The sequence below is a fragment of the Phoenix dactylifera genome, unplaced genomic scaffold (genome assembly GCF_009389715.1).
Source record: "Phoenix dactylifera cultivar Barhee BC4 unplaced genomic scaffold, palm_55x_up_171113_PBpolish2nd_filt_p 000948F, whole genome shotgun sequence".
Classification (NCBI taxonomy): domain Eukaryota; kingdom Viridiplantae; phylum Streptophyta; class Magnoliopsida; order Arecales; family Arecaceae; genus Phoenix; species Phoenix dactylifera.
Window position 1 is genome coordinate 80,700 of NW_024068306.1, and position 25,060 is coordinate 105,759.

The 25,060-nt window shown below is 36.1% G+C and overlaps 2 protein-coding genes across 9 annotated transcripts; one reads left to right on the top strand and one right to left on the bottom strand.

The window, feature by feature from the left end:
- The first annotated feature begins 1,316 nt into the window (after positions 1 to 1,316).
- Positions 1,317 to 24,031, top strand: LOC120103659. 5 transcript variants are annotated; one of them, XM_026800955.2, is made up of 15 exons: positions 1,324 to 1,586; positions 1,723 to 1,887; positions 2,035 to 2,164; positions 4,242 to 4,289; positions 4,399 to 4,447; positions 4,597 to 4,645; positions 6,594 to 6,664; positions 7,145 to 7,203; positions 7,761 to 7,859; positions 17,863 to 17,923; positions 18,762 to 18,898; positions 18,990 to 19,046; positions 21,509 to 21,606; positions 23,071 to 23,270; positions 23,376 to 24,031. In XM_026800955.2, exons 3-15 carry the CDS (start codon positions 2,072 to 2,074, stop codon positions 23,444 to 23,446), a joined length of 1,092 nt encoding a protein of 363 aa, XP_026656756.1. In that variant the 5' UTR covers positions 1,324 to 1,586; positions 1,723 to 1,887; positions 2,035 to 2,071; the 3' UTR covers positions 23,447 to 24,031. The 5 variants fall into 5 exon arrangements, with proteins under 5 accessions (XP_038976954.1, XP_038976956.1, XP_038976957.1 ...); XM_039121026.1 differs by lacking the exon at positions 1,723 to 1,887 and having other exon boundaries at positions 1,317 to 1,586; XM_039121028.1 differs by having other exon boundaries at positions 1,323 to 1,887; positions 4,245 to 4,289.
- On the bottom strand, positions 10,667 to 15,558 carry LOC120107659 (protein ALP1-like). Of its 4 annotated transcripts, none has more exons than XM_039121025.1 (3): positions 14,754 to 15,558; positions 11,428 to 12,192; positions 10,667 to 11,290 (listed from the first exon to the last, which is right to left on the bottom strand). In XM_039121025.1, exons 2-3 carry the CDS (start codon positions 12,188 to 12,190, stop codon positions 10,827 to 10,829), a joined length of 1,227 nt encoding a protein of 408 aa, XP_038976953.1. In that variant the 5' UTR covers positions 12,191 to 12,192; positions 14,754 to 15,558; the 3' UTR covers positions 10,667 to 10,826. The 4 variants fall into 4 exon arrangements, with proteins under 4 accessions (XP_038976953.1, XP_038976952.1, XP_038976951.1 ...); XM_039121024.1 differs by having other exon boundaries at positions 11,428 to 13,520; positions 14,754 to 15,551; XM_039121023.1 differs by having other exon boundaries at positions 11,428 to 13,523; positions 14,754 to 15,551.
- Positions 24,032 to 25,060: the final 1,029 nt, after the last annotated feature.

Sequence of the window (25,060 nt, forward strand, 5' to 3'; positions counted from 1 at the left end):
AAAACATAATTAAGAAAAACATACAAAGAGCGTAAAAACAGACAAATAGCGTACTTCCAAAAACATAATTAAGAAAAGACAAGGTAGGAGAAGTATTCAAATGAAAAAATAAACTTTTATGTGAAGAAGGTCCCTATTTGAAAAGAGTAACAAAATAGAAACAGCACACTGTTTCAGTAAGTACTTATCCTTCTTCTTCTTGTTGTTTTTTTAACCTTTTCCAAAGAAAGAGAAAACAAACAAATATATTTTTCGGAGAAAAAGAAAAACAAACAAACAACAGCAGCAATAACTACTACTATTACTACTACTTATTGGTAAGTACTTTTCCTTCTTTCTTCCCCTCTTCCATCTTTTTATTCCTTGCTTAACTCACTTTATCTCTCTCTGTTTTATGCTAGATGTTTCATGGGATAATAGGATTAGATTATCGATATATGAATGGATTTAAGACAAGGTCAAGGTCACATTAAAGGATAAAAACCTTTAATGGATTAACTCATTCCGGGGGCATGTTAATTGATAATTAAGACTTTGATTGGGGAAAATTTATAAAGTAAGATTGAACATTCAACTTATTCAAGTGCATTTTTTAAAAAGTTACACTCTCAATTATATGGTTTTGCACATGCAACCAATGACTCACACTTATGTTTTCAAGTCAGTGATGACAAGCATAGCATCATGCATGGGGTTAGAAGCTCAAAGAAATTGCACTCCTCTTTCTCTTACAGCCACAGAAAGGAGAAATTTTCTAAAATTGAGGTCGGGAATCAAAGAAATTGTTGGTTAATCTCTATTGGGTTGGGCGATGGCAAAGTCTAGCTATTTCATATTAGGCTGGTGAGGTTCTTGCCGACTTTATAGCATAAGTCGGCAGTTTATATTAAGTAGGAAATGTCGTTAGATAGCATATAAAGCCGGCAAATTGGCCACTCGTCTCTGTTTTATTTAAAATCGGTTCATTATTTGCTGACTTTATATTGAATTCCAGGTTAAACTGCCAACCCCCACAACGCACATCCATTCCCCTGTCTAAGGCTGGAAATGGGCTCAGGCCGGCCTCAGGCCCATCAGGCTAGGCTAACTTCAGGTCGAACTACGTACCAGGCCCGAGTAGTTTTGGATCGGGGTTGGACTTAAAATTAGGGCCTGAATACCTTTCGAACCGGGACCGCTCGAGCCTGATTAGTGATCTTAAAATTAAAGCCGAGCCTGAGCCCGAACTTTGGCCTTAAAATCGAGGCCGGATTCAGGAGTCGATTTGATTACTGGTATGGCCAGACCAACCGATGCAGGAGCCGATTTGATTCACTGGTTCGGTCGATATGGTGCCGCTGAGTTCGCTGAGCTGTTCTTCCTTCGAAGAGTCCCGAACCCCAATCAAAATCATCGGTCATCCGCTAGGTTTCTCGATTCTCTCGTCTCTCCGCCTCCACCGCGTCCCAGGCTCGTCCCTCATCGCCGGTCGCCGGTCGCCGGTCGCCGGTCGCCGGTCGCGGGTCGCCGGTCGCCGGTCGCTGGTTGCTGGTCCAAACAAGGCGGAGGCGAGCCTCCTCTCGTCGGCCGACTGCGGTTCGATCGAGGTACAACGATCTCTCTCCCCCCTCTCTCATCTCTTCGTTGTCGTTTGGGCCTATTGCTGTTTTTCTATTGCTCCATCACTGTGATGTCTAATGGCTGAGTGCGGTTCCATCACCGTGATTGGCCCATTCCGGCCAGCCTCCCGCTAAGCCCTTCTCTGTAGCGGCTGAACGCCACCTCCACCGCCTGCCCCGTCGCTGCCACCACCTCCTTGGGCGGCACCGGTGGCAGCATCACCTTCTTCTTGCCGCCGCCGGGCTTCCTGGACCGCCGCTGCTCCGCCTTCTTCCAAGCGCCGCTCCGGTATCAAGACACACAATCACACATACATTCCCCTTCCCCTCCCCTCCCCATCCTCTCCTTCTGTCCCTTTTATTTGTACGTCTCCGGTCTCCGGAGCACTGTCATAGTCCTCTGTTTCTTTCTTTTTATTATCGTGTTCGTTGTCAGCTTCCCCGCTGTGAGCCGGACTAGGGTTTCTTGGTCAATGTCGGCCGAGAAGCCTCCCATGGAACTCGGCAAGGGCGCCGTCAATCTCGACAAGGCCGGCTTCCTAGACGTCAGAGCTACTTCTTACGAGGTACGCCTCCCCTCCTTTGAACACCGAGTTATTTTGTCCTCGTTCCCACTTCTCTTTAAATCTGGGGTTCGAATTTCTCACTGAAGTGATTTGATCTTTCTTTTCTTTTCTTTCCTTTTTTTGTGTGGTCCAAGAATTTCTTCTATTTATCCATTCATTCATTTACATTGGGTGATTTATGCTGCTTTGCACATCAAGAACGTGAAAAGAAAAGGTAAGTAAGATTTGATGACTATAAAAATTATCAAGAATTGCAAGAAACTCGTCAGGAAAGGTAGGTAAAAATTTCTTAAAGATCGCAAAATACTCTTCTTGGCACTTCCCGGCCTTTCAAACTCGAGGCTAATTGGTTTAGTCGGGTTGATTTTTCTCCCCTTCCTGCTACATTTAGGTCCTGTTCGTACTTTAGGGTTTCTCAGTTTTAAAGAAGTCAGAGATTCTTTATTCTCAATTTACCCTCCTGGTCACCTATTGGTCTTTTGCCCATCTCATGCCTCGCCTGAGCCTTTGTTATTTGATCAAGTCTGTGGTATTTAAAGTCATTGTCAGTACATTAGCATGAAGTTAAGTTCAACAATATAATCCAGTCTTTTCTTTTGGAGCAATAGTAATGAAAAACAGGTAAAATATTTGACTTACATGGCAGGAAATTTGGCTTTATATTGGATAAAATCTGTCCATGAAGGATTGAGATCATAATTTTAAAATTCTAGTTAATGTGTGTTAGATGCTTAAGCATTAGGAATATTTTGCAAGGGAGTTGTCAGGAAAAAAAGAATAAACACAAGAAACTGAGTGTGATGCTATGGTTGTTGGAATTCATGAAAAAAAATTTCAAGGTTTTGGCAGAGTACGCTGGAAGTCGACCACTGCTGTAATTGATATCTAGGAGCCATTGAATTAGCTTGTAGAAAGTGGATAATTTGTGGACAGAGATTGAAACTTAATCGTACATGTTCAAGCAAATTATGTAGTGTGTCAAACCATTATTTGACATTCAGGCAAAGATTTGGAGCAGCATGTCTTAGAATGTAATCAATCTTGAAGATGGCTGGTTATAAAGATATAGTTGAAAGATCTCTGAGACATGATATCCTCATATCTGTTGATTGCCAAAAGTTCTGCCGCGAGTTTGCTTCATGTGATCACAAACATTACATTGTTACATCATCTTAAGATCTTTCTCCTGTCGCAAAGATAAAGAGGAGGAGGATTAAACCAAACAAATGACAGTACAACTGAGAAATATTTATAAAGCAATCTTGTGGCTCGATGGTGCTGGTATTCAACACACTTGTCAAGCTCATAAATGTATTTATGTAATGTTTGACTGAATAAAGTTGAATGTAGCATTTGAACCAAATGGTTCTAAAACGATGAAACTCTGTCTAGGTGGCCTTCATAAGGAGGAGCTATACAGTGAATGTCTTTGCCAGAATGACCATAGAATCCATGCTCTTCTCCCCTGGAAGCAGTCAGTGAGATTTAGTTCCCTACTTTTCTGTCCCTGTTGTGATGCATAGTTGTCTTCTTGCTTCATCTTTCCCTCCTATACCCAACATCAAGAAGATTGGTGGTTGGCCACTGCCAATGTACACTGTTTTGCAAGTCTGGAAGCTTTTTTTTTTTGTTGAAAACTAGCATTGGATATGGAGAGATGTTGAGCAACATGAAATCAAATGTCCATTTTGAAAGTGTTTTCATTACAGGAAAATGAAATTTTCCATTTTAATGTGTTGATTTTTCTTGGACTCCCACTTAGCCTGCCACCACCAAAGTACACTGTTTTGCAAGTCTAGAAGCAATTTCTTTTTGACACGAGCTTTGCATATGGAGAGATGTCAGGCAACACTGGATCAAGCATCCATCTAGAAAGTGTTTCATTATAAGAGCATGAACTTTTCCATGTTACTTTTGTGTTGATTTTTCTTGGACTTCCAGTCAGCCTACCACATTGTTAGTGACAATCTGCAGTTTTTTATTTTATTTAAAAACTTTATTTCATATATGCTGAAGAAAAAAATTCTTAGTAATTGTAGCATGATACACTAATGACACATTGTTTCAAATTCTATAGCAGCTAGAGCAACTGAGGAGGCGCCCATATGCGCTAACTGGAGAAGTGGCAAGCAACTCTCATCTCTTTTGATCCTTTTCTTTTCTTATTGGCGGGGAGATGAAATCACTTAAGCGAGATTTTGGAGTTTCTAATGCATTATATTTATGTTTTGTAGAATTTCATTCAGGAAGAGGATACTCGATTGGAAACCACACGTGCAAGATGTACAGTCATATTCTTTGCTGCTATATTTGATTTACTACGTGCACATTTCGTTGAAAAAAAAAGAAGAAAACAAAATATAGAAGTACCTGAACTTACTTTATGTCGTGAGATGTTTTTGACACTTGAAACTTATCTTGGCTTCTCACAGTAGCAAATGTTCTTAGAAGGCATGAGGAGTTAAAGGAGCGTCTCTCAAGGTAAGCTGTTTGTGGAAAACTACTGATAAACTAACATTGTGCGCTCACTGGAACGGATGGCCAATTCGTTTGGGTGTTTTTTTTTTTTTTTTTTTTTTTTGCACCATTCCCTGATTTGTCATTGATTGCATGCTTTTTGCACATTATGGAAAAATCAATTTCTAGATGCTTTTTGTAATTAGCAGCAAAGTTTTTATTACAAAAGCAAGAGACTGTTGAATGAGTATAGACAGTGAGCAGATTGGCCTTTTTCCTTACCAGCAACTAGAACTGGCAACGAACAATGAAAAGTTCTTACACTTGTTGATAGAGCTGCTCATATTTTTTGGCTTCATTTGCTATGATTTTGTTACCAAAAATCCTCATTATCTAATTCTCTCATGGCTGGTTTTATGAGTCTTAGCTTGCAAATATATGAAAAATAAAAATGTTGATTTTTTTAATGTTAATAACTAAATATGAACATTTCCATAAAGAGAATGACTAGGCAAGCTAAGAAAGGGAAGTTGAACATATGTACAACCACAAATCACTTATGGTTATATCTCATCATCTCACATTCTCACTTCTCATGAGGAACTGATGCTTTCAGAATCCTTCTCACATCCTCCTTCTCATGAGGATCAGTCATGGTTTGAAATGCCTTACATCGCATGTAAATCTAACTTTTATATCCCTTATGATAAATGATAAACTATTAGTGAAGCTATCTCCCACCCAATCCACCATACACCAAAACCTCATGTTAGTAGTGCTTTTATTAGGGATCAAGGAACTTTTTAATAAACATATTAGAATCTAATAACTGAGAGGAAAATTTTTTGGAAGCCAAGAATATCCTAGTTTTGAATCATGTATTTTACAAAATGGAAACCATAAAGTTCAGTTTGAATAGTATATATCTCAGCTCTCAAATTGTGGTCCCATTTTAAATAATTATGATAGTGATTCTGTTGTTGTATATAAGTAGAAGAGCACTTCCAGACCGCTGTGACAAATGGATCTTCAATTTGAAAGAATTGAATTGGTTCCTGGATTCTTACCTATACTTGTGTGACCATTGAAATGCATTTGATTAAGCTCACACCTCCTGCTTGACCACTCTTTTCCAAACAATCATCATCAAATCGGCCCTATTTTTTTGGTTATTATACATTATCGTTTGTTTTTCCCCCCTCTAATATCCCTGTTTGTCTTTTTTTTATATGGGTGGACGGAGGGTTTGTTTATAGTTTAAATGGACATTCTTATCTCCCGAATTTACCTACTACTTTTGACCTTTGTGCTGCATGGTGCATGTGATAAGAATAGAATGAAGATATCCACTATAAAAATGTAGATATTAAATCCAACCACTTGAATGTTCCTCAATCAAAAGCATGAAAAGAGACATCTGATTGGACCAAACTATGTAGTAGTAGTAGACTCACAAGCAGCTAATGGATGGAGCTAAAGGAAAAGGTGGAGGAGGGGGGGGGGGGGGGGCAGTGGTGGTGGATGGGGATCAACTTTTGTGCTTCTTCTCCTTGTACTCCTTCCCTCCTATTCTTTTCCTTAATGCAAGAGTGAGAGAGCCAATGGGACAGGGATGTGGGGTGCTATGAGTTGGGCGACTATCATGTGAAGTCCAAGTATGCATGGGTGTGTATCCCTTGGATTGAGCTTTTCCCATGGAGAAAAGTGATGCAAGAGGGGTGTGTGTGAGATTATGGGCGAGTCCATATAAAACTATGGCTGCATGGGCATTAAATAATGGCCTTCAAGATTTTTTTCTTTGGAATTTTGTTAGTTCTGCTAATCTCTTGGCTCCAAACACCCCTAACTGTAATTTATATAACATGCATGTTATTTTTCTATTTATTATTAAATAAAGACATTATTTGTTAGTAAGGAAGGCTTTGCTTTTCTAGCTGCTGTTCTGTTTCTAAGGCTTCCTCTTCTGCTGCAGGGACTCTGATAAGATGATTTTTGAGCGTTTGCAAAAAGAATTTGAAGCTGCACGAGCTGCTCAAACTGAAGGTTCCTTTACATAGTGGTTCCAACAATTTTGTAGAATTGTTTCTTAATGTTTTATATTGGAATAGTGGTCTAAGTTATCTTAACTATCAATTTTCATGGTCCATACTACATCTTTATTTATTTATTGGTTTTTATGAACACCCAGTTACGGGTCTTCATGTTGTATGAGTATATATTTTTGCACAATGTTTGCCCTCTGCATGATGGTTTGTGGTATAGGAGAGTCCAGAGGATCAATCATATTGATCAACTGGAGTCGGTTTCAGCCTGTAGTGCACATCTCATCAATATGATGCTGCATTTCAAATGATCTTAGTAGCATTTACAATGGCTGAATGGTTAAACTCCAAGAAATGAAGCAAACACTGCTTGCTTGGCAACTGGGAAACAATGAACTTCATAAATTAAAATGCACTTTCTCATCTGCTATGCATTTGGTATTTTTATACCTTTCTGAAGTAAATTTTCCTCATTCTGCAGAGATATCTTTGGATGGTGAGCAATGGAATGAAGGATTACTAGCGACAATCCGTGAGAGGGTACTACTCTTTTTCAATTATTTTCCTACAACACTTTATAGTTTACCTTATAGATTCATATTATTTTTCTGTTTTTTTTTGTTTTTTCCTGTTAAGATTTACTGCTTGTATGGGAAAGTAAAACCAAGGTGGTTAATAATAATAATATTATTACCATCATTCTCTTCACCGGTAAGGTTGCTCAATTGTAACCTGGGTGTCAAATGTTTGAAATACATAAATACCCTCTCCGTACATAGGGGTAGGGTTGTGTACATCTTGATCCTCCCTAGACCCATAGTGGCTGAACCCTCATGCACTGGGATGCCCTTTAACTTCTTTTTTTTAAAATAATTCCCTTCACTGCTCCAATGGGGATGGTCCACCGGGTTCATAAATTTTTCTCTTACGATAGAAGGCTTACCCAACCCAAACTTAGATTCGGCTTCACCCTAACATTACCCACTTTTCTGATTATTATCATCATCATCATCATTATTAAAGTATTGGATGATATCCATCTCAAATCTCAATTTCCTTCTGCTGGTGAACTGATGTATGCGTAATCTCGTAGACAGGTTCACATGGAAGCTGATAGAAAGGCAATGTCAAGCCAAACAAGCATTCCTCCTGATACCCACTTTCATGCAAAAACTACTTACAGAATAAAAAATAAGGTGACTTGTATTTCCAACTATCTCATGATTCTTATTATTGTCAGCTGATTTCTTTTAAATGTGCATTTGCAGTAAACTAAAGCACATCTCCATTTAACATCCATAGCTTAGATTATGAGTTACATGTAAAAACTAGAACCTTAGAAGTTTTTGTTTTGGAAAGATTGATCATTTTTTTTGGTGTGTTCACATGTATACATTTGGTTCTAATAGTGTAACCAGTAATTGGTTCCAAATATATTTTACATCTTGGATTTTACTTCTTTTGTGAGTAGATATAATTTCTTTCAAACACTATAGCCCAATAACTTCTTATAATGTTTAGTATGGATATACGCACATGCATAATGAACATATTTTAAGTACATGTACTTATTGTTATACTGCTTGCAATGTTTCAAGTACGTGCTTGTTGTCAGATTACTTATGGGTGCTATTAGAATTTGACATTTCTGCAAAAGAACATGGTCATTAACTTGTGACTAGATGAGGTCTAGTCAACTTCGAGAAAAATCATCATTGTCAATTGTGGATTTGATAGTTTTAGCATTACAAGCTTGTTTGAAGTATTGCTTAAGGTAAATATTGGAATTTGTTTTGGAAAATGGCAAAAAACAAATAGTTACTTTGATATGCTTGAGGGGTTATTTTAAATCCAATAATGGATTTGAACTTAGGGGGAAAACAGATTAGGTAATATCTTTCTAGATTCATTCCCATAGCCTAGTTTATCTGGATGACAACAAGTTTTAGCATCTGATTAATATCTACATTTATAATTATATCCATTAAACAAAAGTGGATACAAATATGTATGCATTGCAAGGTCCGCAATTTTGGTATCAGGTATCATGCCAGTACTTTACTGATTCGGTATAGGATGGGTTGGTACGGTATGCACTTTATAGTGAGATAGGCCTCCAACCATTTTTCTCATTTTTCATCTCAGCACATCTTGGTATGGATCGGTACATCTTGGTACAGGTTCGTACGCACTTTGGTATGTCTCAGTTGGCCTCGGTATGGGCTGGTACAGTGTGGTATAGGATTTGTATCGATCCAAACTCAAGTTTCGTACTGGTTCTTATCTGGTAAGGTATGGTATGCCCTGTATTGGGCTGTACAAGGCGGCACGCCAGTCCATGATGCATGGACATGTATCTAATCTAGTTTAGCCTACTTCTTAGGCCCTGTTTGGGGGAGCTGTTGGCAGTAGAGCTGTTGGAAGTAGAGCTGTTGGAAGTAGAGCTGTCTGAAGTAGAGCTGTTATAAAAAGCTGTTTGCTGTTTGGTAACTACATTCGTAAAGTGCTGTGGTACTTTGTTTTGTGTTTGGTAAACAAACTGAGAAAGTACTTTTGTATGACAAAATTACCATAAAGGACATTGCATAGTATTATACAACAGAACATAATAAAACATAACATAAATTAATACATAAATATACGATATAGTATAATATTATTGTAATATAAATAATGTTATGTTAATATAGCATAATAGTAATATAATTATTAGAGTAAATTAATATTTGGTAATATAACATAATATTAAATTATTTAACATAACATATTAATGTATTATGATATAATGTAATATATATTATATTTATAGTATAATACAATAATAAAAGTATAAAATATTATAATTATTAGTATAAATTAATTTCTCATAATATAACATAATATTAAATTATTTAAAATAACATATTAATGTATTATAATGTAATGTAAGATAATATAATATAATATTTATAGTATAATACAATAATAAAGGTATAAAATATTATAATTATTAGTATTAATTAATTTTTCATAATATAACATAATATTAAATTATTTAAAATAATATATTAATGTATTATAATGTAATGTAATATAATATAATATTTATAGTATAATACAATAATAAAAGTATAAAATATTATAATTATTAGTATTAATTAATTTTCCATAATATAACATAATATTAAATTATTTAAAATAATATATTAATGTATTATAATGTAATGTAATATAATATAATATTTATAGTATAATACAATAATAAAGGTATAAAATATTATAATTATTAGTATTAATTAATTTCTCATAATATAACATAATATTAAATTATTTAAAATAACATATTAATGTATTATAATGTAATGTAATATAATATAATATTTATAGTATAATACAATAATAAAGGTATAAAATATTATAATTATTAGTATAAATTAATTTCTCATAATATAACATAATATTAAATTATTTAAAATAACATATTAATGTATTATAATGTAATGTAATATAATATAATATTTATAGTATAATACAATAATAAAGGTATAAAATATTATAATTATTAGTATAAATTAATTTTTCATAATATAACATAATATTAAATTATTTAAAATAACATATTAATGTATTATAATGTAATATAATATAATATAATATTTATAGTATAATACAATAATAAAGGTATAAAATATTATAATTATTAGTATAATTAATTTTCATAACATAACATATTAATGTATTATGATATAACGTATTATAATATTATATTTATAGTAGGTGATAACGTATTATGGTATCTCTCTAACAATTTTTCTAGTTAGGTGATAAAATTGATTAAATGATTACTAGATGTTTAGACGAGAATCACATAGATGAAAAATTATTTAGCATATTCTACGTGCATACTTTAATAAGGCTTGGAATATACTTCATATAGCCTGGCACACAGTTTAGCCTTTTTAACACACAATTAAGGATTGGACACAATTAATCTAGCATGGTATACATATATCTTAGCACATAGTTAATCAAGGATTGCACATAGTTAATATCCATCCTCTCTAACTTTACCTTGTTCATACTTTTTTACATTGTTGACGTAGTAGCAACAAAAATACAACGAACATTCATGTTTGGTCAAATACAAAATAAAACAACATGTGGAATTGCACTGCACTCAGAAGTCAACGAGCTATAAGTTGAGAAGCAATATGATCACGCAGAATATCCATCTCACGGTTACCCAATATTTGGCTTTGCTCTGCACTCAGTTCTTCCTGTGGTTCATTAATCTCTAAACAATCAGAAGAGAGTAGATCCTCATTATCATCATAAGGCTGAAACTCCAAATCTTTGATTGCATGATTTCTAATAAAATTATGAATAGCCATGGAAGCCACCACAATTTGGACTTGTTTATGATAAGAAAAGTTGGGCATGGTACTCAACATTCTCCATCTACTTTTCCAGCATCCGAATGTCCTCTCAATAGTGCATCTCAGGGAGGAATGTGCATGATTAAAGATTTCATGCATACCCTTTGGTTGACTTCCACGTCGAAAATCTGGTAAATGATACCTCTCCCCTTTGTAAGGCCCCATATATCCCAACATGTGAGGATATCCTGCATCCACCAAATAATATTTACCTGCATATATATATATATATATATGAGTTAGTATTTTAATATATTTAATGAAAGTTAAAAAAGTATACTTGCGATCATAATATATTTAATTAATATGCATACGTCTATATTATAATATATTTAATTAAAATGCATACCTCTAGGTGGGTGTGGAAATTGGAGCTCTTTTCTGTGTATAGCATCTAAAAAAATACGAGTATCATGAGCAGTACCTTCCCATCCAGCACAAACAAAAGTGAAACGCATATCAAAATCACAACAAGCCATAACATTTTGTGTAGGAATCCCTTTTCGGCCAATATATGGTACTTGTTTGGATGGAGAAATTTTCACTGGTATATGGGTGCCATCAATTGCTCCAATGCAGTCCTTAAAATAAGGCCACCAACGATGATCATCGCGGATTTTACTTGGAATATTTTTGAACTCTTTATCCAGCGGGCTAATAATATCCTTGGACATCCTTAAAACAGCATTTAAAACATGGGTGAAATATCTACTAACTGTTTCTCCGGAATGTTGAAATCTTTCTTGAACCATCCTATTCCCAAACCCATGTCCTAGAATCATCAAAAACATAGACACCAGCTCCTCAACAGGAATATATCTAGAAGCCTTTAAACCATATTTGATTTTCAATTCCATGCACAGATTAATAAATACATGTTTTTCCATTCGAAATTGTTGTTGGCATCTATATGGATTGCCATGTAAAATTTCTGATACAAACTTATATCCGGTTTGATAAGAGGTCCTACAAGGCTCCTTTTCAATATATTTTGTGTAATATTCAGTAACCATACCAACAGTTGCAGTTAGTAGAATATTATAATTATCATCATCAACTATCTCATCTTCACTGGAATAATTCTCCTCAGAACTATTGTCAATGCTGCCCATACCTGTAGAAAACATATTATGCAAAAAATAAAACATCTGTAGCAAATAAAACAAATGATATATAAACATATAATGCAAATACATATAATATCACAAAATCATAACATCTATAATATCCATAAAATCAATAGCATCCACGATTCATTATCCAAGAGATACCACAAATACATATAGTCCATCATCATTCTATAATAGAAGTTCATAATTAAAACTACAAAACATATTGCCATAATAGTACGTCAACAACTACTTATGTAAGTTTGACATTCGCTTGAGCCATTCAATTCGAAGATTGGTATCTCGGAGTGCCATAAACATCTCTCGATGTTCTCTTTTAAGGAGCACCTCAGCAGCAATCAAAAGCAGTTCAGGTTGTGCTACCATCTCAGGCATCATATGCACTACGTCCATCACCTCATCGATACTACGTCCAGGTTTATCAATCATCTTGGATGGCACTGTACTTTTCTTCTCCACTGCATCAATAAGACGACTCAATTGCTGAGATAGTTGTGCAGCACCCCCAACCTTCTTGCATTTCTTATCATGCAAAGTAGAGCTAACTCTTTTCTTTCCTCTCTCTTGGATAGCATCAGATGCAAGAGTAAGGTTAACATTAAAATTATCAGTAGGAACATCATCAATTTTATACTCAATCATATGATGGTCCTCATCTGAGTCACCTAAGCCCTCAAATGTATCATTATTAACCCCATCCAACCTCTCATATACTTCAATTGTGTCCTCAACATCCTCCTGCACCAGTAAAGCTGGTGCCCAGGCCCCCTCCCCAGTGGCACTAGTACCTCTAAATAACCTATCCAATTTTATGGCATGTTGTAGACCACGTTCTCGAAACTTAGCTGCATCAGGAATCTCCTGCAAGTTAACAATATATAGTTGTCAATAGTAGTTTATAGGTTAGTATAAAAAATCTTACAAATATTAAACTAGTGGCACGTGTACCTGCAATTTTTTTCCCACCATGCATCTGGTGCATCTATTGTATTTCTAACAGGATCCCATCCAAGTCCTGTTTCCTTTCCCACCAATTTCATCCAAATGCTCCAATTTGCTTTCAGGTTATCCCACTTATTTTTAAATTTTTTGTAGTCATATTGATTTCCAGTCTTCTCATTGAATTTCTTAATTATATTGGCCCACCCTAACCTATTGAAATGTGTTCCTGGGCGATTACCAGCTTCAACTTCACCAATACATATATCGATAAACTCCTCTATCAATTTTTCATTCCAAATGGCCTTCCTCTTCTTCTCATCTTGGGTTGATGGACCAGCAAGGGTATGTTGGCTCTTCTTAGACATTTGTTCTTCTTACAATGCAACAACAAAGACATGAAACATTTTGTCAATCATAAGTCATGATTTCATCCATATGAATAAAACACCTTGTAAAGCATATTAGAAAAACAATGAGATATTAGACAAGGCATGCAATAAGAGGCAATTATTTGATAGAACTATAAGCATTTTCACCAGCTTGCACAGTTCTTAAATGGATCTCAGGCTTTACTGGTTTCGTCTATGTTCTTGACCATTTTTGGTCAAGCTAGTCTTCTTAATAGAACTCTATGTCTAATGAATGTCAATTATTTGATAGAATCAAGGATTTGATGGATGGCTATTATGATACTAAATAAAGAAATTGCCATTACCATGTATAAACTTACTCTTCCCATTCCTAACTAGGTAGCAGCATTTTTTCCATGATCTCAGGAAAATTTTGCCTACGTACCATGATCTCCTTTCTTTTTAAATTTCAACTTCCAGATCTTGTAGGACTCTCTTTCTATTGGAAATAAGATCAGATTAATAGGAACATTTATTACCTTATTTATCTCCAGTATCTCGATTTTATATTGTAAATCCATTAGCACCTACAGGTTCTTTCCTTTTAGCTCTCAGAACATGCTCATATGATTCTGTAATAAATATGAAAATTGATTATTTCTGAAGGAATAAAAGTAATAGCGCACCGAGATTTCTCTTAAAAAAATTGTGAGATTGTTTGGAAATTCCCGATGCTCGGATCATGAAGACTAAAGTTTGAATCATGTAATGGTTACGTTGTATGCACATTATTTGTCAGATTAATAAGGTCCAGGGGGCATGTCTCATAATTACGATCGAGATGAATGAGAGGGATGGCATCAGTAAACTATTTCACTAAATTAGAAAACCTGTGCCTAACTGCACTATAAACCTGTGCCTAACTGCACTTTGTTGCTTGCACTAACTACGCTCAGGCCAAAACATATTACATTGTCAAGTTCCCAATATTAGCCAAATACGATGTTGAGTACCCAATATCTTCTTGGCAATATTGGAAGTATTAGTAACAATAGTATGCACCACTAAAATGACAATAAGGTGTAAGATCTTTTAATTAAAACATGCTTCAATATTCATCAAATGTCCATTCTTGGAATCACTAGCAGTGAATTTTGTTGAAGAATGACAATCTAAGTAGTAATTTGGACTTTAAGTCAAAAGTATAAGCATAAAATATTTTGGCTAATTAAGAATAAAAGGAGTATTCTTACTTCTTAAAGCTTCAAAGTGCAATGGAGATTGCAAATTTCTGAGCCACTAGGTGATAGTACCTGACAGAAAATGATCCAATCATAAGTTAGAAGGCAACAATAATATTACTAAACTCCATTAAAATTCTAAATACAAATCTATCTTTCTCTCTGTAACAGAGAGAGGAAAAACTTGGTCCACCCGAAGAGAGAGGAAAAATTTGGTCCACCCGAACCATAGAGGGAAATCTCTCTCTGTAACAGAGATTTCTCTCTGTTCTCTCTCTCTCTCCCTCTGTAACAGAGAGGGAAAAGAGCTCGCCATCCACCAGAACTCCCTCCCTGCAACAGAGGGAGGATCTCGCGGTCCACCGTGGACCGCGAGATCATTAAGCGTACAGAGAGAGGATCTCTCTGTGTTATAGAGAGAGATCCTCTCTCTCTGTTACAGAGAGATCCTCTCTCTCTGTAACAGAGAGAGATCCTCTCTCTCTGTAAGGGGAGGCACCGTGGACCGTGGTGGTGCGGTCCACGGTGTCGCGGCTTGAGCATGGACCGAGGATCTCTCTGTAACAGAGAGAGATCCTCCCTCTGTCTCACCCGTGGACCGCGAGAGAGGAGGCATCGTGGACCGCAATGCTGCGGTCCACGGTGTCGCGGCTACAGCCTGGACCGCGATGCCGTGGTCCAGGGGTGGTTCTTCGTGGTCCATGATCGAGGAGGACGGGCCGCGAGGTGATGATTAAAAAAAAAAAAAAACAACACATTGATTTTGAAAGGTGCAGAGAAGGATTAAATTTTTTTTATTCTAAAATGTTGTTCAAGGAATGCATACAAAAATTAAAAAAAAAAAATACCTTCTCTTACGGAAAGAACTCTGACGGCTAGGGTTCTTGGCTCAACCAGATTTTTTAGGTTTATAAAGGGGCAAGCTATGTAATTATTAGATTTTAATGGGGGCATTTTTGTCAAAAATAGAGCTTTCCGAAAAAGCTGAAACAGCTTCCTCCCAAAAGCTCCAAATTGGAGCTTCTGCCAAAAAGCTGTTTTCAGCTTCCCGCAAAAGCTGAAACAGCTTCTTGGAAATTTTACCAAACACACTTTTTTCCCCAAAAGTACTTTTGGAGGGCCAGAAAGTGCTTTTTGGCTCTCCAAAAGCTCCCCCAAACAGGGCCTTAGTCTCATATATGGCTCTTAAACTCTATTGTGGGTTTAATAAGTGTCAACATCAATGTCTTCAATTTTCCAAGGAATGATATCTTTAACTTGGTGGTTCCATCATTGGACCCATAACAGTGAGACTCTTAATCCAAAGTGTGTTTCTTACTAGAGTCATTAGGATTAATGGATTTAAGTGCCTATCAACAAACATGATATATAATGTAGTAACATGGTTTGCCATACTTATACATAATGTTCTGTATCGGGTGTATCGTATCATATCAGTACCGAACTGAGACTCGGTTGGGGGCACGAGGGGGGGATACTGAGTTTTGGTACGCCGAACTGACCCTATACCGGGCGTACCAACATTGTGCCATTATGGTACTAGTATTATGGGGCCCGGTACTGAGACAACGAACCTTGCATAGTAGTGCTTCCTGGCATGAGACACTAGCATAGTATGTGATGCATGACAATACTTGGATGTTTCCCTGCTATTGTGTGCTGAGCATTGGAATTGCTGACACAACACAACATAATACAACACAACATAGTATGTGTCGTGATAGTGCCAGGTTGGTATACCGGTAGCATGCAGTACTTAAATCCTTGTTAGGACTACTAATTACAGGCCTCTCATCTTGAAAAAAGGTTGAAAAACATGCATGCATTGCTTGAGTTAATGAAGAATAAAGTGGAAATGTGTTCGATCTACAAAGTTAAATAATAAGTTTGAAAAAAAAACAATATTTCATACGTATTAATATTAAAAATTATCTACATTTATCTAAAACAAGTTGAGGTACTGCTCATATTCGATTTATATCTGTTATGATTTGAATAATATGGATATTGTTACTGCTTATTCTATATCTATATCTGTTTAAAACAAATTTGAATACAAATATTAGCTTCTTGCTCACATTTGCTTAGAGCACTGTTATTGCTAATCTCGGGCCTGAATTAGAAAGGCAGAGGGTTGACATTGGGTTGACAGACAGCCATAAAAAGGCATGTCAAACTTGAAATGGATCCAAATTTCATGGGCTCGCTGATCCCATATAGTTTGGATAAGGCTGGATGCTTATGGTTATGGTTTAATATATGTATTTGCAATTTCGTCCCTTAATGAAAATAATAAGGATTGGATATACTGAAATCCAACCGGTATTTAATCCAATATCTGAACTCATTAAGGATTATGAATCACTAACCTGTATAAAAACCCAAAAAGAATTGGACCTGAACCAAATTTGAAGCCAATTAGTTTATCCAAATCATGGACACTTCTCACCAAATTTGTTCCATTTAACAGCAATCCAAGTTTTTCTTCTGGCCAGGGTTGCCATTGTGTTGGGTTTAGGTTGCCATCTAATTTCATCCATAATACGATGCACTTAAACTAGAGGAAATTCTATAACTAACCTTTTTACAGATTAAGGTATGAAATACTAAAGGTTGTGATGTAGGACCAGTTGGTCAATTTATTAAGAACCTGTATAAATTTAAATGTTGCCATATCTTTGCATGAGTACATGGAATCATAGAAATAATACCATATTCGTGTCAAAAAGGAATTTGTTGACATAATTTGTTTTTCCCATGTATAATAGTTTGTTAGTGGACAAGCTCTTGCTCGACTAGGCTGACAATACTCAACTTCAAACTTTATAAGGCAATCAATGGCATGCAGCTGATTAGTCTTACTTATGTTGGATCGTGGTCTATTCACAATGTTAAATTTTAACTTGCGATTGAAATAAATTTGGTTTATATACATGCAAAGTTCACCTTGAGATTCAATATCATTTTTGCATTGCAAAAGTTTTTTTCTTGAAAGAAACCGGACTGCTGGATAAGGTAATAACAAAACTTTATATCAATCTTTAGTTTATCAGTTCTATCTTTTTATGTGGAAGATCTATTGGTGAAACTTGCTGAGTCTGCAGTTTGCGGTTCTTGTTAGCAGGTAATCTGTTGTCTGGAGGGTGCAAGGATTGGCATACAGTATGAGACATCTTTTGCTGGTAATTGTGTAAAGTTATTTTGTGGCTGGAAAAATAGTTATGACTTACTTTTATATATTCAACCTAATGGCCTTTTGCTTTATCTTTTAGGTAAGCCACGAATTCTTAGATTTCATTAAGTGGAAGTGTTAAGCATATTTTGGGCGTTGCAAGGATCATGAAACTTATGTGGGATTGGGATTATAAAAGAAAAGAAACAAACTCTCCAAAAAATAGAACAGCTAAACCCTCAGACTTTTGCCACCAAAATGGTTGTTCCAGTTGTATAATTTTTTATATGATTTGGATCAAGAGCCGAAATTTTTCAAAACTACACAACTACTCATACTTAATTTAATAACTCTACAACTACTCATACTAAATTTTTATATGTTTTGGATCGAGAGCAGAAATTTTTCAAAACTACACAACCACTCATGCTTAATTTAATAAGTCTACAAAAATCTAAAATCTGAAACCCTCGGACTTTTGCACCATAAATGGTTGTTCCTGTGTTCCAGTTGTATACATTTTTATACGATTTGGATCAAGAGCATAAATTTTTCAAAACTGCTCAACTACTCATACTTAATTTAATACCAGTGACTACAATTAAACTGTAATGAGTAAAGCATGTACATTTACTTTAGCTCTGTTAAATATATCGCTATGATCTTGCATCTGGCTGAGTCAGCTTAATTTGACAAGGGAAATACATGGTTATGTACATTTTGAAGTTATTTTCAAATCTTTTTAATTTTAGGTCCCACATGATGATCCCGTGATCTATGCTGTTATTTCTTGAATAATGTTCTCTGAGTAATTAGAGAAGTTAATCATATTTAGTTCTGTTTGGCAGGAGAACCTTGTGAGATTTATCATTGCGTTCTTGAAAGCAAATCATTTCTTGAAAAAATGACTGTAATCGAACATACAGTTCCTTTCTTTCTTCCAATTCGTGAAGCAGAAAATGACCTTCTCTCTTCTAGTGCAATTGTGGGTTTTCTAAGCATCTACTGTATCTGAGATTTTTCTTTAAAGTTTTGGATTTTAATCCTACCTACTGACATTGATTATGTGCCTTCAGAAATTTATCGACCATGTTGGAGAACTTTTGCAATCTTATGTGGACAGGAGAGAGCAGGTATCATGCTTGTAACTGTCATCCTCCGCTCTGGCCTGAAGAATGTGATGTTTATGTCTTATATCTTCATCTATTCTTCTTTCTTTCTTTTTTGGCTGTCATGTCTATATTGATGCTTTACGAGGATGGCACTATTTTGCTTAGGTTGTTTATCTGCATTGGATATCAGTGAAGAGGTGATTTAGTGAGGCTACATATTGCTTAGCTTCAAGTTTGCAAATTTTATTTGTTGTTGCTTCCAAAATCCTGTATTTGTTGTCTTTATTCGTTCTAGCTCTCAATTGTCAAATATAATAATTCAAATCAGGACCCGGAAGCTGCAGCGGCAAAAAAAATAATTTGTTTACAAACCCATGAACTTGCAGGAAAGAAATTGGATTTTAGCCATAGAGAATGGTTTTAAATGTCGGCGCCTTGCTAGTTGTTGCCCGCTGGGACACAGCATGCCAGGCTATTACGGCAGCCACCTGGCTCACATCGATACATGACACCTCTTGCATCTTTTCTTTTTATTCTTTTATAATTCTGAAAAGATTTTCTATGTTCTTTCTATATATCTTTTCTTTTCAGCATGGGGATGCACAGTACCTGCAGTGCCAGCCATTGGCCGCATGCCTCATGCATTTGACATTTCAATGCTTGCCTTAAAGTATGACAGACAGAAAATATGGTACTGTGAGTCCACAGATGATGTCAGAGTCAGTAAGTCCCGTATTATTTTTCCTATTTATAAGCCGCAGCTTACTTCGGCGTTTTCCATTTTCCTTAGGAAACTATATTCTTTGCTTTTACTTGCAACTATTTTTTTTTTTTTTTTGTGTCATTTTTGGTTTCGATTTGAACGTCCTTTTTATGAAAATCCAATCCCATATAAAAATACGACCCATTTTCACACCATCTATCTATTCATTTCTTTCCTATGTCTCCAATTCTTCCTCATGTTCTTACCACCCTCTGACGAATTGACAACTTTTTTTGAGCGCAAAATGCCTGACATATGGGGCTTTTCAGGGATCGAACATGAGCAACCTCCTTCCCAGGAGGACTTGCTTTTAATTACCTCACTGGAAGACTTAATCAGAGAAAGAACAGAGAATTGACTTTCAGAAGAAGGAGACTCTCTCTTGCCAAATGAGAGGGATAACCATATCCGAGAGTACATCTCTCTTTCTTGTGCTGAAAGGAGCCCTCAGTTGTTGCCCGCTGGGACATAGCATGCCAGGCTATTACTGCAGCCACCAGGCTCACATCGATACATGACACCTCTTGCATCTTTTCTTTTTATTCTTTTATAATTCAGAAAAGATTTTCTATTTTTTTCTATATATCTTTTCTTTTCAGCATGGGGAGGCACAGTACCTGCAGTGCCAGCCATTGGCCACTTGCCTCATGCATTTGACATTTTCAATGCTTGCCTTAAAGTATGACAGACAGAAAATATGGTGTTATTATGTTGAATATGCATATGAACTGGCCACTACACCTGTAAGTTTATTCCATATAGCTCACTGCTAGGCATTTATTTTGCAAATTTTTGGTTGTACAAGGTTTTACATGACATAGTTGTTGGTCTTATTGGACATGTGTCAGCAAAGTACTTAACGTTAATCTTTAGGTTCATGTTAAATTAAAAAAATATAGACATTTAGGTGGAGTGAATCTGGAAAGAGGGAGTTTTCTTAGTTTTCCTTAATTAGTTAATTTGTTCGTGTTTATGTGTATAAGCGGGATCTGACGTGATTTATGTTTTCAAGAAAGCCTTAATACCCAGCTGAGTTGCCGGCCTGAATGTAATACAAAGGCACATAACATGATTTATATCAGCTCTAGCTAGAAGAGGGACAAAATCTCCTTATGATGTTGATTAATTAAGCCTGCTCATGTATCTGTACTGTAATTATGCACTACAATCTTTATTTGAAGGCTTGTGGAATTCCATCCTGATTCTCTTGTTCACTTGTTACTGCAAATTAAGCAGGTAATATATGCTTTTTTATTCCACCTTTTGTTTTTACAATATCTTCACTGGAGATTAGCGTCTTAAGAACGATGAATTTCATCACTTGAATTTACATACTAAATTATGTTACACATGAAATGATTACATGCACATTCCTTGTACGTATATCAAAATATAACATTCGATTTCTTTTGCTAGCTTGCTGGCATGATATGCAATTGTACTGACTCCTTGGGAAGATAATAACAAATAAGGAGGTTGAGGAGATCATGTTATACTAATTGTTTATGATCCTTTTCATGTTTTCTTATAGCTATGCAAATGCGACTTTTTATTCTGCTCATGGTACCTTTTCTTTTTTTTTCTATTATTTTTTTCCAGCTAAATTTGTCTTCAAATTTGGCTGCATGATTTTTTTTTCTTTTCCTGCATATCTGTTGCAAACTTCCTTTCATTCAAGAAATGCTCTTGCACAATTTTACTTGTTTTTGGGTTCATTTAGGTACGCCTTATCAAGGAACTGTATGGAAACCAAATTGGGGAGCTATTCCATAGTCTTGCTTACAATTGGATCGAATTTGTATTGGAAGACTTTGATTGGTAAGTGCCTATTTGTATGGTGTAATCTGAATTCATGTTTACTTTTATGATCCACTTGTACAATTAGCTTTATGAATTTAAGTTTTTAAATATAAATATAGTTGATTTCATGTTGGAGCCTCAACAATCATAATTTAATAGTCGTCAGCACTATAATTCTTATACGGAGTCATTTTGTGGAAAAAACTGTTTTGTTGTTTTGTACTGAAGTATTTTGTTCGGATCCTACAGCTAATGTAGCATTTAAGTTCATATTTGTATTTGTTGCCTATCCGATACATGTTCCAAGCGGCCAAGCCCAGGGCACTCACTTCTCTTATGTATGTTGCTTGTCTTATGACCATAGATATCTTTGATTGGAAAAGGCAAGGAATAGGAACCCATGCATGTCCCGTGCACAACATATGTGTATGTACACAGAGTGCGCCGGGGGGTTTTGCGGAGGGTCGGGGCGGGAGGGGGGGGTGGGGGGCGAGGGGTGTTGGAGATCTATGTTACTAAATTCCAAGATCTTGAAGATTCTTTTGCATCTTGATGAGATCTTTGAGAAAATATTGCAGATCATATTCTGGAAAATATTTTTTCCCCCTTCCTCAACTAAGTTATTCACCTTTCTTACCTTTCAAAAAAAATGATCTTGGCCATTAGATGAGATCAAATCTTGATTGTTATTGCACTATTCCATAAAGTAGCTAAAATGTTGCCATGTGTCTGCTTATTACAATTGCAAGACACCTTAATCAAGCTCCAATCATGTCGAATATGGACTCCCATCATCAATCCGAAGTGATGGAATCTATGGAGTCTTCTTCCACCGCCTTGTCTAGACATGGAAGGTCTACGGATCCTGTCATTTTTTATGTATTGTTGATGAGGAATAGCTAGGTAGATGATCACGAAAGGTAGAATGACAACTGTAAATTGTTCAATACAAAAAAGAAAAAGTCCTGTATCAGTGATGATAATCTGCCACCAAAGGAAAACAAGCCATACAGACAACAAACCAGATCCACAATGTGGCAATTTATTATCTCGCTTGCAAATAGTGAGACCAAATCTCTAGTTGATTTCATAACAGATTATAGGGTGGAACCCAAATCAAATCTTCTTCTACCATGCATTCGAAATGAATCATTCTTCTTCACACAATAAGTCAGAAACGAAGAATTATGGTGGTTGTCAGTGTTGGTACAGATGCTGAATATTGGTATGGGCATAGATGTAAAAGTATTTTCTAACATAAACTGTTTAAGCCAGGGTTTGAAATAGAGTTCTCTCCGTTGGAAGGCCGGTGCTCAACTGGGTTTTATTTTGCATCCTCTAGACTTTAGAGTGCTTGTTTTGATTCTGCTGATAAAATGGAAACCTATCAGCTACAAGGCTACTTTTTCTTCTTTTACAAGAAGTTTATGATATGCTGTCTAATGGCACCTCATTAATATCACTCCATTTTATCTTGTGTAGCAAGGTGACTGTCAGTCTAAGATATGCAGATCTTGTTTCAGTATTGCCAAGCCGAATAAGGGTTCTGGCATGGCCTGTCCATCCCTTAAAAAAAATTCTTGTGGGAGATAGAAAAGGCAGTGGGGCAGCATTAGCTCAATCTATTCCATCTCGTCTTTCATATGCCGAGGATGCATTAAGAACTATGAGCCTGCCAGAAGGTTTGTTGTATTTCAATTCTTTATCTTTTTCAACAAGCATAAGACATTTTTCTTGTCCTCCTAACCTTTGTCCAGTCTTCTCCTTTTCGGCCTTCTCTCTTGCAGCATATGCTGAGATTGTGTTGAACATGCCTCGAGTTCTGCAACAAATGTTCCCGCAGCTGGGAGGTGCATAGGGTCATTCAAGCACATTCCAAAAATGACCACTGAAACAAAGCTTCAAGCTTGCCGATCTTTGCTGAGATATGGTTCTTATTCTTGATGGCCAATATCATTGATATAATTTGAGGCATTGTCAGAGAACATGCATTAGCCCATTGCACTGGAACTTGAATGTGCTGATCATGGAGACTGGAAAGATGTTTTTCCTTGGCTTCATTTTTTGGTCACTGACTCGCACATGTACTTGCCAAGAAGTCAAGATATTGCTGATGGCAATATACTTCAAAGTTCTAATAAAAATCTTGTTGATCCAAAATTAATGAACATTTTGGTGATCCCATAACTCATTCTGGTTGTTCCGTGTTGATGATTTTCTCCTTCAGAGATGCTCCCTTCATTAAGGATATGCATGTAGGTGATAATCTAGTTTCTTGTTTTTGTTGTGTTGTGATAGAGAATGACAGCAGTTTTGCCATCCAGCTTTGATTGTATTTCCATCGCATAGTTCCGATGACTAATATCATCAAGGATTTTAGAAAGTTTGATTATGTGTAATTTTTGAACCTAGCTAATTGAATTTGTTTGCAAGTGTGCAGGAATTTCCTCTATGTTTTCATTGGCACTGAACGTTTGATTGTACATAATCCAAACTAAACTAACTTATGGAATTAGTCTGGGCAAGTATACAGGAGTTTCTTGTATGTTGTCTTCACTTGACATTTTATTTGAAGCAATGTAGGCCCTTGAGAGCTGATTTTTTCCCATGATATCATGTTGAACTCACGACCAAAATATGTTCTTGATGAATGCATTTTATGCTTTGGGCAAATGTGTGTCCTACATCAAAATGCATGTTGGATGTTCTTTTAATTATTTTATCTTGCTGATTTTTGTAAGTTGGAAATTGGACTGTGGATGGTTGAAGGGTGGAAGCTACAACGAGGGTGCCTCAGTGCATCAGCCTTCGGGGATTGCGGGGTCTCTGAAGGATCATATGTATGCTACCTTATCCCTAGGTATAGAGAGGATATTTCTGTATTTTGAGTCTGATATCCAGGTATGATTGATCTTTCACTGCCATCATTTCACCAGGTTTGTCTACACTTTTTTTGTCGTATGGGTGAAAAGTTACGTGTAGCATCTCTAAGAGCAACTTTTTCCATATTTGAACTGTAGTTTTACCTTTGAGGATTGCAGATCTGCAACCTTGTTTAAGACTTGTTCGAAAGAACTGTTTAGTGCCTGGGTGGATGGTGGAATCACAAGATTGTGTATAATCTGTCTACAGTGCTTTCTGTCTCCTCAGCTTAGCGGCAAACGCACAGAATTTCCAGGATTGAGGCGACTTTAGGATTCCCCAATCCCTAGTTGTAAGGGATAAGTAAAGCCAACCGTGAGGTGATGTCTTCCCAACTAAATAGTCCCTAATCTCTGTTATAATCATAATTACATTGCGAAGCTCTGGACTAAATGAAATTCGTGGTGAGAGATTTTTAAAAGAAATGTAATAGGCTTGGCAGGTCACGTCCCGGATTAGTTGAAACTCACCATAGAAGTACGTGAACTAGTCATTCTAAGAGGGGAAACTTGACGAGAAAATCAATTATTAACAGCATGTTTGTTTTTTT